Source organism: Schistocerca piceifrons, chromosome 4, assembly GCF_021461385.2.
Source record: "Schistocerca piceifrons isolate TAMUIC-IGC-003096 chromosome 4, iqSchPice1.1, whole genome shotgun sequence".
NCBI lineage: Eukaryota > Metazoa > Arthropoda > Insecta > Orthoptera > Acrididae > Schistocerca > Schistocerca piceifrons.
The window spans coordinates 23,382,039-23,398,925 of record NC_060141.1 but is presented as its reverse complement, the minus strand read 5'-3'; the positions used below and the strand labels follow the sequence as shown (position 1 = coordinate 23,398,925).

At 43.9% G+C, this 16,887-nt stretch overlaps 1 protein-coding gene across 1 annotated transcript in view; it reads right to left on the bottom strand.

Moving 5' to 3' along the window:
• The window catches only part of LOC124795560 (probable cytochrome P450 4aa1), a 306,399-nt gene that overhangs the window by 211,762 nt on the left and 77,750 nt on the right, over nucleotides 1-16,887 (bottom strand). The window contains exon 2 of the mRNA XM_047259633.1: nucleotides 16,366-16,594. Within this exon, the coding sequence (XP_047115589.1) occupies nucleotides 16,366-16,594 (229 nt within the window). The remainder of the gene's footprint in view (nucleotides 1-16,365; nucleotides 16,595-16,887) is intronic.

The following is a 16,887-nucleotide window of genomic DNA, read 5'->3' as shown; positions in this document are numbered from 1 at the left end:
GTGACTCGAAGCCACGACCTTCGCTTTGGATGGCAGTGACACCGCCCGGTAAGCTCGGAGCTCGTCTGCAGCAAGGTGCACAGAGGGCACAGTAGTCAAAGAAACTTCGCAAAGTGGCATTACTGTCAAATGTACACAAAATGACGTCAGAGCTGTTTAGGGAAGCCATGAGTCTTTACGTTGAAGGCGGGAATACACTTCCTCTAACATTGTACTAATGGTGCTTCCAATCACCTCTAAGGAAATAGTGCAGAATTTGTCTCCGAGGAAGGCGATAAATGCCTTCTTTTTAGGTCAAATATGTCACCAATTTATCACAGAGTAGACAGTCTTTTGTGACGAGAGACTGTGTATAGCAGCGAAAATAATTTAGGAATGCAATCAACATCCGTACGTCGCGGGCTTCTAGCACATAATAACGGCATCACTTTAAACGTAAACTTGCATTTTAAAAACTCGTAGAACCACAGAGGTATCACGCAAAACTTGAATACAGACCTAGGAGCGTATTCCGAATCTTCTTCCGTATCTACATCAATAATCCGCAAGCAACAGCAATGCGCGAATGGTGCGTGGGAAGAATGATAGCCGGGGGGACCGATCTTTACCTATGGTAAAGCTGAGCGTTGTAACGCAGGAATTTCTAGAGAATATATGACTTTCTTTTCTCAAAATACAGTGGATTGAGGGTGAAGCATAATAAATAATATCAATACGTAACTCTCAAAGCGAGACGATAACATAATTCTAGTTTTAGGGAGAGTAAATACTAATTACATTTTTTTGTTAAGTGTATTCTGTGAAACAGTACTGTCTCTAACAACCAAATGAGTACAAGATCCTTGTACGGAGAACTCTTCGGTAGTGATCGGGTGTGTGAAATCATCAGTTCGGATTGAGGGAGGCAGTGGAAATATTGTAGAGACGTGGCTATTATTTGTTGTTAGATAAAGTTCCTGCTCAGTCAGCGCTAGAGTGAGACAGAAAATGAAGAAAAAACGAATGAAAATTTACTCGTCATGCGAGTAGGAAAGTATTTTTGAGGATGTAAATGTGATACTTTATCTGAATTTTTTCTCTTCAGCATGAGAGAACGGTATTCCAATACGATCGAATGGAATATTTGTTCAGTGATTTGTGTATGTCGCTCATAGATTAGCTTCGCCTTGTGTGCAAGAAGTGTAATACAACATTAAAAATTTAAGTTGTTTGAAGTACTTAGAAAAATAGGTATAAGCTGTAGGGAAAGACGGGTAAAACGGGAAGTGTCGGTATAAGAAAAACGAAGGAGGAAGAAGAATGGAAAACCAAGAGTGAAGTGCTCAGGTTAAAAAAAGGGAACGTAAGGAAAGCAGTGTTTCTCCCCTATTCTTCAACTTGTACATGGAAAAAGCAACGACAGAATAAAAGAAAAGTTCAGAAGTGGGATTAAAATTCTGATTGAAAAGATGCCAATGGTAAGATTATTCGTGGATATTGATATCCTCAGTGAGAGGAAGGAATTAGAGGAACTATTGAGTAGAATAAAATCTCAAATGACAAATGGATATGGACAGAGTAAATCGTAGAAAGAAGAAAGTAATCGGAAGTAGCCAAATGATATTAAGAGAGTACCGGTGAATTTAACATCAAAATTGGGGTCTGTAGTAGAACAAGTCAACCAATTGTGCTATCCTGAGAGAAAAGTAATGCATGATGTACGAGCAAGAAAGATATACGAAGTACAACTGCACAGGTGAACAGAGTGTTCCTCACTAAAAGAATCTGAGAACGTATCAGTCTGAGAAAGAAATTTCTGTGAATTTACGTTTGGAGCAAAAGTTGTATGGTAGTGAATCATGAACTGTGGGAAAACTGGAAATCAGATAATCGAAGTTTTTGAGATGTGGTGTTACAGACGAATGCTGAAAATTAAGCAGACTGATGAGATATGAACTGAGGAGGTCTTCAGCAGAATCGGGAAGGGGGGGGGGGGAGGAATCTGGAAATATTGCGTAAGATGTGAAGATGTGAGACTGGAGGTTAGGGCATAGTACATCACCGAATAAGCTTCGTGTTACTGGAGGGAGCCATAGAAGGGAAAAATAGAGGCTGAGATTATACAATACGTGTTGGGTGTCAGTACTACTGTGGGAGGTTGTCACACAGGAGAAAAAGTAGTGGCGATTCGCATCAAAGCGGTCAGAAAGCTGACAAAAAGTATTCTAGGTTGGCAATGCGGGTTCTGTAGGAAAATATTTATCGGCCCAGAGCGAACAGAGACCGGCGGGAGACCAGATCAACCGATACGAGTCGTGGCGCCGATGGAACGACCGGAGCCGCCATTAAAAGGTCGTTACAGGCGAGGTGAGAAGGCAAGGTGGCGCGATGGCGGGAAGGCAAACAGGGCTGGACGGCTGCTGGGCTGGCCGGCGTGCGGTCACGAACACGGTCGGTGGCGGCGCAGCCAAACAGCGGCATTACGCCCAAGGCCGGGCAGCCGCCTGCCTGGGCGGTCGCCGCGTGGGCCTCACCCGAGCCCAGAGCCCACCTAGTCCGGTCACGGATGAGGACGGCCTCTGCCGCTGGCGGGGCCTTGGCAGCCACTTCCTCACTCACGGCGCTTCCTCACGAAACACTGAAGCTCGACGGCCAAAATGTTAGCCGTCCGCTTAAAAGCGCACTCTGGTCGCTGTACGTGATGCGGAGCTGGTACCAGGCGGTCCCGTGACCCTCCACCATTGGCATCACCACTGGCATAAGTAGCGGCGGGTTTGGGCCAGTCGGCTGCACGGAGTGGTCAGCAGCAAGATGGGACGGCAGGATGAAAGGAAGTACGTGCCGTGTTCGGAGGTGGCCGTGAGCACACGGTGGACGAAACTGCTCGATTTGTTGATGTATCGCCGCAGGCTGACCACAACGACTCCAAAGAATGGTAACCACTCACAGCCACGTAACACGGCCTCGGAACAGTGGTCGAGTGTCAGATGGTCCAGTGAGGCGTTTAACCCAGCCTGTAATTCGGACCGCACATGATTATGTGATGCTATGGGACTGTTTTTCGTGCCATGACTTTGCCGCACTCATTCAGACTGCCGCGCAAATGAACCAGCACGTCTATTTCAAAATTATCTGTAACCAAGTATTTTCTTTTCTTCTACATCTACATCTACATCTACATTTATACTCCGCAAGCCACCCAACGGTGTGTGGCGGAGGGCACTTTACGTGCCACTGTCATTACCTCCCTTTCCTGTTCCAGTCGCGTATGGTTCGCGGGAAGAACCACTGTCTGAAAGCCTCCGTGCGCGCTCTAATCTCTCTAATTTCACATTCGTGATCTCCTCGCGAGGTATGAGTAGGGGGAAGCAATATATTCGATACCTCATCCAGAAACGCACCCTCTCGAAACCTGGCGAGCAAGCTACACCGCGATGCAGAGCGCCTCTCTTGCAGAGTCTGCCACTTGAGTTTATTAAACATCTCCGTAACGCTATCACGGTTACCAAATAACCCTGTGACGAAACGCGCCGCTCTTCTTTGGATCTTCTCTATCTCCTCCGTCAACCCGATCTGGTACGGATCCCACACTAATGAGCAATACTCAAGTATAGGTGGAACGAGTGTTTTGTAAGCCACTTCCTTTGTTGATGGACTACATTTTCTAAGGTCTCTCCCAATGTATCTCAACCTGGTACCCGCCTTACCAACAATTAATTTTATATGATCATTCCACTTCAAATCGTTCCGCACGCATACTCCCAGATATTTTACAGAAGTAACTACTACCAGTGTTTGTTCCGCTATCACATAGTCATACAATAAGGGATCCTTCTTTCTATGTATTCGCAATACATTACATTTGTCTATGTTAAGGGTCAGTTGCCACTCCCTGCACCAAGTGCCTATCCGCTGCAGATCTTCCTGCATTTCGCTACAATTTTCTAATGCTGCAACTTCTCTGTCGTTCCGACTTCTACGTCGTTCCGAGATGACAACAGTCGCGTTCACTTCGTATGTTCCTAGTCTGACGAAAAACTCAGCCTCTAGATCTCATCTCTACTGGTCAGATGAATCATTCGATCTTAATTCCTTGGAAAACGTCAAAGACTGTTAGCAGCTGGAACGTAGCAACTGATACCTTCGCAATTTGATAGCTCTAAGGGATCTCATCATCAACGTGTGGTTTCAGCTGGATGTGGGATACCTGTGGAAATGATTTAGAAAGCATCGTTCCTGTGAAACACAACTAGCGCTTTACGCACACGAAGTGTTACGTGCTATTGGTAAGGGAGTTCAAATTGATTCCAGATTTCTAAATGTACACCTTGCTGCACACGACTTCGCCGGCCAGAGTGGCCGAGCGGTTCTAGGCGCTACAGTCTGGAACCGCGCGACGGCTATGGTCGCAGGTTCGAATCCTGCCTCGGGCATGGATGTGTGTGATATCCTTAGGTTAGTTAGGTTCAAGTAGTTCTAAGTTCTAGGGGACTGATGACCTCAGAAGTTAAGTCCCATAGTGCTCAGACCCATTTGAACCATTTTTTTCTAAATTTACAAAAGGCTTTTGGCACTGTGCCACACAAGCGGCTTGTAGTGAAATTGCGTGCTTACGGAATATCGTTTCTATTATGTGACTGGATTCGTAATTTACTGTCAAGAGGGGTCACCGTTCGTAAAAACTGACGGAAAGTGATCGAGTAAAACAGAAGTGATTTCTGGCGTTCCCAAGGAAGTGTTACAGGCCCTCTGCTGTTCCTTATCTATTACAGAAGATCAAAACAAATCGCAAAGCGATTTAAAAAAAATACGTCTGACTGGTGTAAAGATTGGCAATTGACCCTAATTAATGAAAAGTGTGAGATTATCAATATGAGTGCTGAAAAGAATCCGTTAATCTTCGGTTACACGGTAAATCAGACTAATCTACACGCCGTAAATTCAGTTAAGTACTTAGGAATTACAATTACGAACAACTTAAATTGGAAAGAACACTTTGAAACTTTTGTGGAGAAGGCAAGCCTAAGACTGCGTGTTATTGGCAGAATACTTAGAAGATGCAACATCTCTGCTAAAGGCACTGCCTGTATTACACTTGTCCGTCCTCTTTTGGAGCACTACGCGGCCTCGGATCCTTACCAGATAGGACTGACAGAGTACATAGACAAACTTCAGCAGAGAGCAGCACATTTTGAATTATCGCGAAATAGTGGAGAGAGTGTCGCAGACATGATACAGAATTTCGGATGGACACCATTAAAACAAAGACGCTTCTAGTTGCGGCGGAATCTTCTCACGAAATTTCAATCACCTACTTTCTCCTCCTAGTACGAAGATATTTTGTTGACGCCGACCTACGTAGGGAGAGACAATCATCATAATAAAATAATGGAAATCAGAGCTCGTACAGAAAGATAAAGATGTTCGTTTTTTCTGCGTGCTGTTCGAGAGTGGAATAATCACACTTAAGTGTGATTTGCAGAGTATCGTTGTAGATGTAGATGTAGGGGTAGAAATGTGTGCTCTTTCTCGCCGGATTAAGACTATTAGCAATGCCAGAGGTGGTGTTAACGCAGTAGTTACTAATCCTTCGTCCGATGTGGGTACCCTTCCATGTCAGAAGGCTAACTTCTCGCTGTCAGTGAAACACAGCGAGCACTTTACTTCTGACCAGAGAGAAAAGAGAAGCACTGGTAGCTTTGTATCCATGCAGTGCGCTACAATGCTCTGGATTCGTAGGTTCTGTTACTAAACATCTAGCCTACTTATTTTCTTTATTTACAGTAGCTATAAATATATGTACGTAGGTTTCCATGACCTAATAGTGTTACAAAATGACGCGGCGTGATGGCCATAGGGATTTTATTAACAGAGGTATTCATAATGTTACTAACTTGTACGATACAATACGTACCAAGGAACAGCCAGTAAAGCTTTATTTCTTAGCTCCTCCCCGGGGCCACTATTTTGTCAGTGGTCATAATGATTGTTTCCAACGAGAGACGCGTGTATAGGTGAGTCACCTGCATAGTGCACTACCCAAATGTTAGCGATTTCCTCTCCTGATTCTATCGGCAACATCTGTGCCATTAACGGAAGTCTACCGTATATTATGATGTGTTGAACTGTAATACGAAACATGTGTGTCAGGTTTTTACGCTAGGGAAGAAGTGGTAAAAACAGAAAGTAAAGATATACCTTCCGGCCGCAGTGTCCGAGCGGTTCTAGGCGCTTCAGTCCGGAACCGCACGACTGCTACGGTCGCAGGTTCGAATCCTGCCTCGGGCATGGATGTGTGTGATGTCCTTAGGTTAGTCATGTTTAAGTAGTTCTAAGTTCTAGGGGACTGATGACCTCAGATGTTAAGTCCCATAGTACTCAGAGCCATATGAACCAAAGATACACCTTGGAATGAGAAACGTGCTTCATAAACCGTACAGAAGAGTGTATGTCTTACAGCTCTCCACAGTGCTGGAAAGTGAGTGCGGCGCTGTTTAAGTTTCTGGGCGCCGCTTGATAGGAGACGTAAACGCCTCAGCGTCTTCGAACGTCCCAGTCAAGGATCAGGTCAACACAGTGGCGTTTGTTTCATTAATCGTTAGTGCAGTACAACTGGAGTTAATAGTTTTCTACAAAGGCTCCTGATTTTATTCAGTTCATAATCTAAATTTTTATCTAAAACTGGAAGTGTGTTACCTCTGGAACAGTACAGACACTATCAGACACTTTCTTGGAGGCAGGAGTCCCTGGTGCCAACAATTTTTTGTATGGGGTCCATAGCGGCTGAAATTGTTACTTTTTATTTTTTTTCCATACTATTGCACGAACTTGGGTTTAGCTAATTTTCAACTACCTTCATAATTTTGTTAGATGTTTATTAAAAATTTGCGATGATAAACAATGTTGTCTCGAAATTCCTCCGTTACAACGCTCAACTTTACCATAGTACGAGTACTATAACGACTGAACAGTCCGACAGCTGGTCTGGCAGCACGTGTGAATTGTTTTTCCCCGCCTCCTATAATCTGCCCTGAGGATGAACTCATAGACTTGATCGGTACTCACACTTTTCTTGTATTTTCCTCTCACCCACTTCCACTACTACGCGTCCATCAACATTTTAGTCTAGCTATAGCCAAGCAAACAACTGATCTATGACAATATGGATTGTTAAACAGGCATTTGGACTGGATTCGTTTCTCTTGTACTTGGTATATACAGGGTGAGTCACCTAACGTTACCGCTGGATATATTTCGTAAACCACATCAAATACTGACGAACCGATTCCACAGACCGAACGTGAGGAGAGGGGCTAGTGTAATTGGTTAATACAAACCATTAAAAATGCACGGAAGTATGTTTTTTTAACACAAACCTAGGTTTTTTTAAATGGAACCACGTTAGGTTTGTTAGCACATCTGAACATATAAACAAATACGTAATCAGTGCCGTTTGTTGCATTGTAAAATGTTAATTACATCCGGAGATATTGTAACCTAAAGTTGACGCTTGAGTACCACTCCTCCGCTGTTCGATCGTGTGCATCGGAGAGCACCGAATTACGTAGGGATCCAAAGGGAACGGTGATGGACCTTAGATACAGAAGAGACTGGACCAGCACATTACGTCCAAATGCTAACACCTTTTTATGGGTCTTTTTCACTGACGCACATGTACATTACCATGAGGGGTGAGGTACACGTACACACGTGGTTTCCCTTTTCAATTACGGAGTGGAATAGAGTGTGTCCCGACATGTCAGGCCAATAGATGTTCAATGTGGTGGCCATCATTTGCTGCACACAATTGCAATCTCTCGCGTAATGAATGTCGTACACGCCGCAGTACATCTGGTGTAATGTCGCCCCATATCCTCTGGGGTTGTAGGCACATCACGGTACACATTCTCCTTTAACGTACCCCACAGAAAGAAGTCCAGAGGTGTAAGATCAGGAGAACGGGCTGGCCAATTTATGCGTCCTCCACGTTCTATGTAACTTTAGGTTACAATATCTCCGGATGTAATTAACATTTTACAATGCAACAAACGGCACTGATTATGTATTTGTTTATATGTTCAGATGTGCTAACAAAACTAACGGGGTTCCATTAAAAAACGTAGGTTTGTGTTAAAAAACATACTTCCGTACATTTTTTAATGGTTTGTATTAACCAATTACACTAGCCCCACTCCTCACGTTCGGTCTGTGGAATCGATTCGTCAGTATTTGATGTGGTTTACGAAACATATCCCGCGGTAATGTTAGGTGACTCACCCTGTATACAGTACAAAGAATGCTGGTAGCGTTGTACATGTAAGTGCATCTCCAGCGATACAGCAATACCGTTTTTTAATTTTTCGTAATTTATATTTTTAACGTATTTTCTATACGAAGTAGAACATTTACATCATTCACAAATATACGTGTTATTTTGGAATATTACATAAGATGTTTGCCACACTACAACAGAAAGTATTATAGTATGCGACTCATTCTCTAGAGACCGCTTCCTCATTCCACAGAGTGACTCATTCGTTTTCCGTCCACTCGCAGCTCTACCAGAACGACTGCGTCACATGACTGGACAGCAGCTGCGTACCTGCCTAGTTCAGCGGAGAAATGTCAAGGCCAGCTGACACCGGGGGCCAAAGTTTCTCCCTGGGGTCCACTGTCTGTGGTGATGTTACGTTCAACAACCTTCTGTTCACTGCAGTGGAGACATGTCGCAACGCTCAGTCACTGCCGGCCGTAGCTGACTCACGGCGTCGAATTAAGTCGAGTCGCTGTGAAGCAGCAGCATCATGAGCGGCGCGATGCGATGCAGCACAGCCGGGCGCCTTGTAGCTGTCGACCCGCGGTGCACGTGATACCATCTGTCTGTCTCTCCCTCACACTATACCGTGACGAGCCCAGCCGCAGCAAACAACTCTCTTTGTCACAGAAATGTCCTCACTGCGCACTGCTGATGCAGATCAGATGCGACAAAACTGTACTCAGTTACACACTCTAACACACCACGCGATGACCTTATACTTTCCACATCATGAGACCGAAGTTGTACAACCTATTTTGTAGGGGCAGAAGACCCATTTAGCACCTACAGTCTTTCTTGGAATTTATTTCGCACTGAAGCTTGCTTGTAGATCTTCGATGGATATTCTTCCAGTACAAAACAAATATCACGTGTCGCTCAGTAACCCAACAGTCTTCATTCGGTTATATTCTGCTGATATATCAATGACATTAACAGTATTCTCTTTGTACTCAGTGCTCGTATTCTAATTATTTCTTGGCACTGAAATGTGAAGACTGCTTGAATTCGAAAACGTCCTAACTTACTGCAATGCACTACGGCTATGGGATATTATTAGCAACTAATAGGACTTAAAGTGGGATACGGAAAGTACTTACTACACATTAAGCCTGTAAATAGTCTTTATATTCAGCTGTCTAGTGGTAAAACAGTATTTATCACAAGGGCAACATGCGACAGGAAGTATTTGGTGCTACGGAAAATGTTTGAGAAAAATCCGAATGGGAGAAAGATAATCAGAAAGATTATTACTAAGGACAGTGATTAGACCTTTAAAAGAACTAATATCGTAAATGACAAGGACAACAGAAACAGGCTCGACACTTTACTAGATATAATCAGTTATGCTAATTCCATGAAAATTAAAAACTAGTCCTCAAAGAAAGTAATCAATGTTTGACGTAAGTTTTTGATATCTCTGGTGCCCACGGCGGCCAAGAAGTCCAACGGAGAGAGTGATAATTTTTATTAATGTTTTGTTAGGTATTCGTTTGTAGACTTTCGCATGGTTGGAAAATAGGTACCCATTCTCAGAAACGTGAAATCAAGAGCTAATTTGTTCCTAAAAAGAGCGAAAAATCAAGGATTATAGTGTCACTGTAGCTACTAACGTAAGTGTTTCATTTATAAGCTCCCTAAAACTATGCACTGAAAGTGCACTATCGTGAAAGCCTGATTTAAACACCACACGATATTCCGTTTTCCTCTTGGTATCGGCTTCAGAGACGTTAAACTTTTTCATACCTGTTTGGCGTATAGACCTTCTAGGAAAACTACATTACTTTTTTCTCTAACGCTACTACTGACGGAAATAGACAAAGTTTACCTAAACAAACACTTACTTCGAGTAGCTTTAAAAATCCTCTCATTATTTCCCTTTGTACTTTTATTATTATCAAGAGACAAAAAGTGTTAATATTGAGGTACCGGTATATGAGCAAATGTGCAAGAGAGTGTAAAGCGGAAATTATACAAATAAATAGAATTTTTTTCATCTGGGTATTGGTCTTGACAGTTACAGAAGATCACAGAGTCTAGATCGGTGTGAGACACCTAAAATTATAAGGGTGTTTTTTTCTGACAAAAGAACATTTCATTTTTGCAGAGATTTGCCGCAGTCTATTCACATAAAATGACAGTCTGATGGGGATTACTCTTCCAACTAGGCAATCTGATTGCCTCGGCAATGACAATGTCTGAAAGCAACTTCAGACTAACTTCTTGTATTTTCCGAAATAATGCATAACTGAAGCATGTCGTTCAAGTACGTGTTTCTATGATGACGATCTCAAAGAACCGTGTATAGTCGTGTAATTCCTTTGCGTCTAAGTCTCTAGTCACACATTGATACAAAAGGACGGTATTGAGGATGCCTCACTGAAATATCGAAGGAAGATTACCATATGCCAAACTGATGACGATGTATATGAGAAAAAGTACTATCACTGCTGTATCTTGAGAATGTCGTTATTCTATCACACGACTAGTTTCCGCGTCACATTACCGCCATCCTCAGGCTCCACCACTACCAAAAAAGTATTTCATTTCCTTGATAGCGTCCCATAGTAAATGCGCCACCAAAACTAGTCGTGTGATAGAATAAAGACATTCTCAAGATACAACTGCAGTTGTACTTTTTCTCAGAAAATGTACGTAATTGTGTAAGAGATTAAGAACTTTCTGAGAACGCTCTTTATTGATGGTAATTATTCATACATCATACCTGATCAATTTTAGAATACTGATGCATCGTCAGTTATATCTGGAAAACCATTGACATCTATATTGATTCAATGAAATCCATGCAGCAGCAGCCAACAACCACTGGTATACCATCATACCATTATACCTTGTGGGCCAAATCACGTAAAGCTATATGAAACCTGACCTGCTCGTGGGTTGAGTTTTGGTTGGTACGCCACACGTTTGGTTTTTACATGCGTTGCAGAGCAAAACAAAAAACAAAAACAGTAATTTTCATATAACTCTAACGTGGTAAAGGGTGCCGCTGGTTATCGGCTATCTATGGACTTAAGCAAAATAGATGTGACTGTTTTCCCAGATACATCTGACGATGTTCAAATGGTTCAAATGGCTCTGAGCACCATGGGACTTAACATCTGAGGTCACCAGTCCCCTAGAACTTAGAACTACTTAAACCTAACTAACCTAAGGACATCACACACATCCATGCCCGAGACAGGATTCGAACCTGCGACAGTAGCAGTCGCGCGGTTCCAGACTGTAGCGCCTAGAACCGCTCGGCCACTCCGGCTGGCGACGATGGAGTGTATATTCGGACGTCGATCAGGTGTGCTGAAGTAGTAAAACAGTATGAATAAAGTGCAGCTTGAAAGAGTCGTTAATTTTTTGCATAATAAGAAACGTCGCGAGTGCGTGACTCCTAAATACCACAGTCAACAACGATGGAGAGATTAAAATCAAAGTATAATTCTTACTGTAGACTCGTCACTTGTACGACACGTCGAAGATTTTTCCACCGACTGGATCTCAAAACACCGTCTGACCACCCTAATTAAGGTTTTTCTTCGAAAATTGGTCAGAGGGATTTCGGAGTGGCTACAACGTATAGGCTACAGACTATTTCGTCTTCTAACCTCGACCGCGCGAGCTAGTGGTCCGTTTCTAGTGTAAGCGAAGTCGGCGAACGATAAAATTTATAGATAAGGGCAAGACGAGCTGCATCCAGTGTCTGATACAAACATGTATAACAAAGGGAAAACAATCAGGAGGCGCACTGCTGACACAATAGCCTGTGAAGGAAAAGCTGCAGCTGTTGCATCAAATGTGAGCAGGGTTTTCGCAAGACGAGGCGGCAGCGGGCGGCGCGGCGCTGTGGGAACAGTTGCTTGCGCCTTCCTTCCTTCCTTCCCAGCTACCCGCTGCCGGCAGATAGGTCCCCGCCTGCCACAGCGCCTGGGGCCTAGGCCACCCGCCACCCGACTAGCGCACAGGCCGACCTCATGCATGCACTGCGTTAGCTACGGATCTGCCCTCTCCCCTACGAAGACAGCGTAGGAATAAACAGGAAGTTTTTACCCGAGTACTGATTTTGACAGTTAATCAAACTATCAAGCTGATGATTCTGAGCCACCTGAGATTATACGTTACAGCAGCGAGAGCTTGAAAAACCTGAAACCTACTGCGATAGCTTAACACGCGTATTGAATTCCGCTCTCCCACCTGATGTGCTGAGAAGCAGTTTCCACATTCGTAACATTGGACAATTTCTCTTCTAAGCCTCTTTCGAAACTCGAAAAATGAATACGTATTCACATCAGGATCATACTTCCACTTTCATTTATTCTTCCTTTCCTCATTCTCTTTTGTTTAGATATTCTTCACTAAGTCGCATTAGTTGAATGTTTAGATGCAAGCCGGCCGAGATGGCCGAGCGGTTCTAGGGGCTACAGTCTGGAACCGTGCGACCGCTACGGTCGCCGGTTCGAATCCTGCCTCGGGCATGGATGTGTGTGATGTCCTTAGGTTAGTTAGGTTTAAGTAGTTCTAGGGGACTGATGACCTCAGCAGTTAAGTCCCATAGTGCTCAGAACCATTTTTTTACATTGCAGAAGAACCCTTAAATTAAATTATGATGAACATGAATATAGTTTCGAAGAGTTTCTGTACTTCAATCAGATAACCGTCTGGTTCAGTCTTAAATTCCATTTCCCAAATCCGTTGATAAACACAAGTACCAAAGTGCCCATCGTCTAAATTTCCACACATGATGTACTCATCTATTAGTCATCTGTTACTCATTTTCTCGCTGTTATAAAACACGCAAAGCTTTTATTAGCCAGAGCGTTGGTGTGAACACCACAGTGTTTTACTATCCATGGTGTTATTAGACCTTTGAACTAACTTAGCAAGCCAGATAGAAGGAGACATACAGTTTAACGTGGACTGCGAAACATTCTGTAACTGAGCATTTTTAACATGTAGAAACATGTTAGCCGTAAAAAGAGTGGTAAATCGCAGATAAAAGTCCTAGCAATGAGTGGGAATCCAACCCGAGCCCTTCGAATCTATAATGTCGCACTTAAGAATTGAGATATAAAACCGCAAGCAGCAATACGTTAACTGTATTTTAACGATATTCGCTACATTTGTGTACTTGTGAGTAAAACCTTAGGATCATGGTGTCACAATAATAAGCCTCGTATACTAATTGAATTTTCAGTTTATTTTATTGCTTCATGAATAATAAATTTGCAAACGTCATAAACATATCTAATTATGCCAGGAGAAGCTGTAAATTTAATCGTCAGTAAAAACATTTATATGAGCAGATTCTAAATTTCGTGAACGGTGAGATATGACTTACAGAAGCTAGGATAAATGGATAATAGCAGCTATCATGATGGTGCACAACACACGGTAACCAACTACGCTCACAAAGGAACAATGGATCGCAAGGTGAAACGTATGCAATATGGTACATGTAGGAAGTAACAGCGCTGAGGAATCCACAGAAGAGTTAGGAAACTGCTGCATCCAGGTCGGCTGTCTTTGATTATTGGGAGCACGGCTCTTGACTGATGGCGCCCAGTGAGTCGTACTACAATTGTGAATCCATGCATATCCGATCGTACAGGCAGTGACTGCTACATTTACTTTGTATGTAAACTGAAATGACCGAAAAGTGTATCACTACTATACATCCAGGTATTTTGGAGAACCAGTGACTAAATTCTTGTCTTTGGTATCCGAAACCGTGATGAAATTTAAGTCGGGAATCATCGGATGGGACAATCTGAAGTCCTGGTCAATGAGAGGAACACTCGAGTTTATGCCCCAAGACAACCGTGTATACAGGGTGGTCCATTGATAGTGACCGGGCCAAATATCTCACGAAATAAGCAGCAAACCAAAAAACTACAATTACCAATTGCGGAAAAGGTTGATATCGTGTTGATGTATGGCTATTGTGATCAAAATGCCCAAAGGGCGTGTGCTATGTATGCTGCTCGGTATCCTGGACGACATCATCCAAGTGTCCGGACCGTTCGCCGGATAGTTACGTTATTTAAGGAAACAGGAAGTGTGTGAAACGTCAACCACGACCTGCAACAAATGATGATGCCCAAGTAGATGTTTTAGCTGCTGTCGCGACTAATCCGCACATCAGTAGCAGACAAATTACGCGAGAATCGGGAATCTCAAAAACGTCGGTGTTGAGAATGCTACATCGACATCGATTGCACCAGTACCATATTTCTATGCACCAGGAATTGCGTGGCGATGACTTTGAACGTCGTGTAGAGTCCTGCCACTAGGCACAAGAGAAATTACGGGACGATGACAGATTTTTTGCACACGTTCTATTTAGCGACGAAGCGTTATTCACCAACAGCGGTAACGTAAACGGTACATTTTAACAAGGGTAATGTATCACGGAGCAAATACCGTCCGCACTGGCGGAATCTTACGTGATACCACGTACTTATACGTTTGTGACTATTACAGCGCCATCTATCAGAAAGCGAAAAAAGTGGTCCATACTTCTTTACGTACTACACGAATATGTAATAAAAATGGGGCTTCCTATTTAAAAAAACGGAGTTGATATCCGTTTGATCTATGGCAGCGCCATCTAGCGGGCCAACCATAGCGCTATCTGGTTTCCCCCTTCAAGCTAGACAAGTTTCGTTCTTTGTAGTTTTTTCGTTTGATGCTTATTTCGTGAGATATTTGGCCCGGTCACTATCAATGGACCATCCTGTATTCTGGGCTCGTTCCTAAGGCGGATATGTATTGTGCTGTATTATGCATGGATCAATATTAATAAACTTCTGGATTAGTACTGGAGCCAATAGTTAACATTAACGAGTTGTGAGAAATATAGATAATTCCACCCCTTGTGTATTGTTTATTGGGAACTGAAACAGTCGCCCACGTGACAGAAATCGAAATGAACTGTGGTTCGTAAGTAGCAGGTAGGAATTATGAGCAAAATTCGTCTGCGTTGCATTTACGTGAGTGATATAGAATGCGTAGCTGATCTGCTTCCGTCTAAGAAGAAAGGTAGCCTTCTTGCGACGCTTGAAACTAATTTTCCGAAAGCACTGAAAGGACTATTAGATACTCAGAAGCCATTCACAGCCGATTAATGGCCGTGTTTTCTACGGGTCGACGTCTTGTAATCCACCCCAGAGCTAATGACAGCGTTATTTCCTCGAAGCTGCAGTTACAGTCTGGCCACATTCTGCTTCGTAGGCTATACATACGGCAATAAACTGAAATAATTTCTTTTTGCCTGCCCGTGTGGCCGTGCGGTTCTAGGCGCTTCAGTCTGGAACCGCGAGACCGGTACGGTCGCAGGTTCGAATCCTGCCTCAGGCATGGATGTGTGTGATATCCTTAGGTTAAGTCCCATAGTACTTAGAGCCATTTGAATTTGATTTCTTTTCCTGCAAGCGTAGAACTGAGGATTTAGTTCGTCTTATTAACCCGGTTAGTCTATCTGTAAGAAGTACTTAGAATAAGCTCAGTGATAAACAGAAATAATTCGAGGCCTGATGTCGCGTTTAAAAGAAAGTGCGGTAGATAAAAGAGCAGATAGCATGTGCGCCCTTTCGTCGAATATACAGAATAAATATTATTACCTACAGAAACGTCTCCTGATGTCGCGTTTAAAAGAAAATGCGGAAGATAAAGGAGCAAATAGCAAGTGCGCCCTTTCGTCGAATATACAGAATCAATATCATTACCCACAGAAACATCTGGGTACTGGTTGCATTCGTGCACAGGGAAGCCCCCTACTGTTGCAGAAAAATATTGTCCTCGAACACTTGCACTGCACTTGTGACAAAAGACAGTCGAGAATCACTCGTGGTAGTTCATAGCTGTGTTGCCAAATCTCGAATACGAATTTCGATGACAGCACTGAACAGTAAATCCGTGCGAGTTACGAGCCACTGGAGAGACGGGGCAAAAGCACAAAAATGGTGCGCGTGTCGCATCGTAAGAGGGTTACACATCCGGCGAGTACGGCGCAGGTGTGGGGCGGCAGCAGTAGGTGGCTGGTGGCGGCTGGCGATACTGACCCAGTCGGCGGCGTGCAGCACCGCAGCCATGACGACGAGCAGGCAGGCAGGCAGGCGGGCAGGCGGGCTCTCGGCGGACAGCACGGGGCGAAGAGGTGGCGGAGGCGGAGGCGGAGGAGCGGCGAGTTGCGGCGCTACTGCGCGCCCGCCAGCCCGCCGCCGGCTTATAGCGGCCGGGGCAGCCGCGGTGGGGGGGCTCTGCCAGGCGACACGCACCCGGGGGCGTCCCCTGCCTCACAATTAATCGCGTCTCGCCACTACACCGAAAGAGCGAAACTGCTCACGTGCCGACCGCGCGGCGTGTCACTTGTTACCAAAGTGCGCTACACTCGCGAAGGAAAGGTGTGAAAACTTTCCAGCCGGACACAGTGATGCCACTGACATAAACGACTTGTTCTTTCAGTGTTGAAACACTTACGTCGAGTGCTACGTTGGTGGACATAACGGTTTTCATTCTACGACTTCTTACAGCAACTCTGTGTGATGTCTTATACAGGGTGTTACAAAAAGGTACGGCCAAAC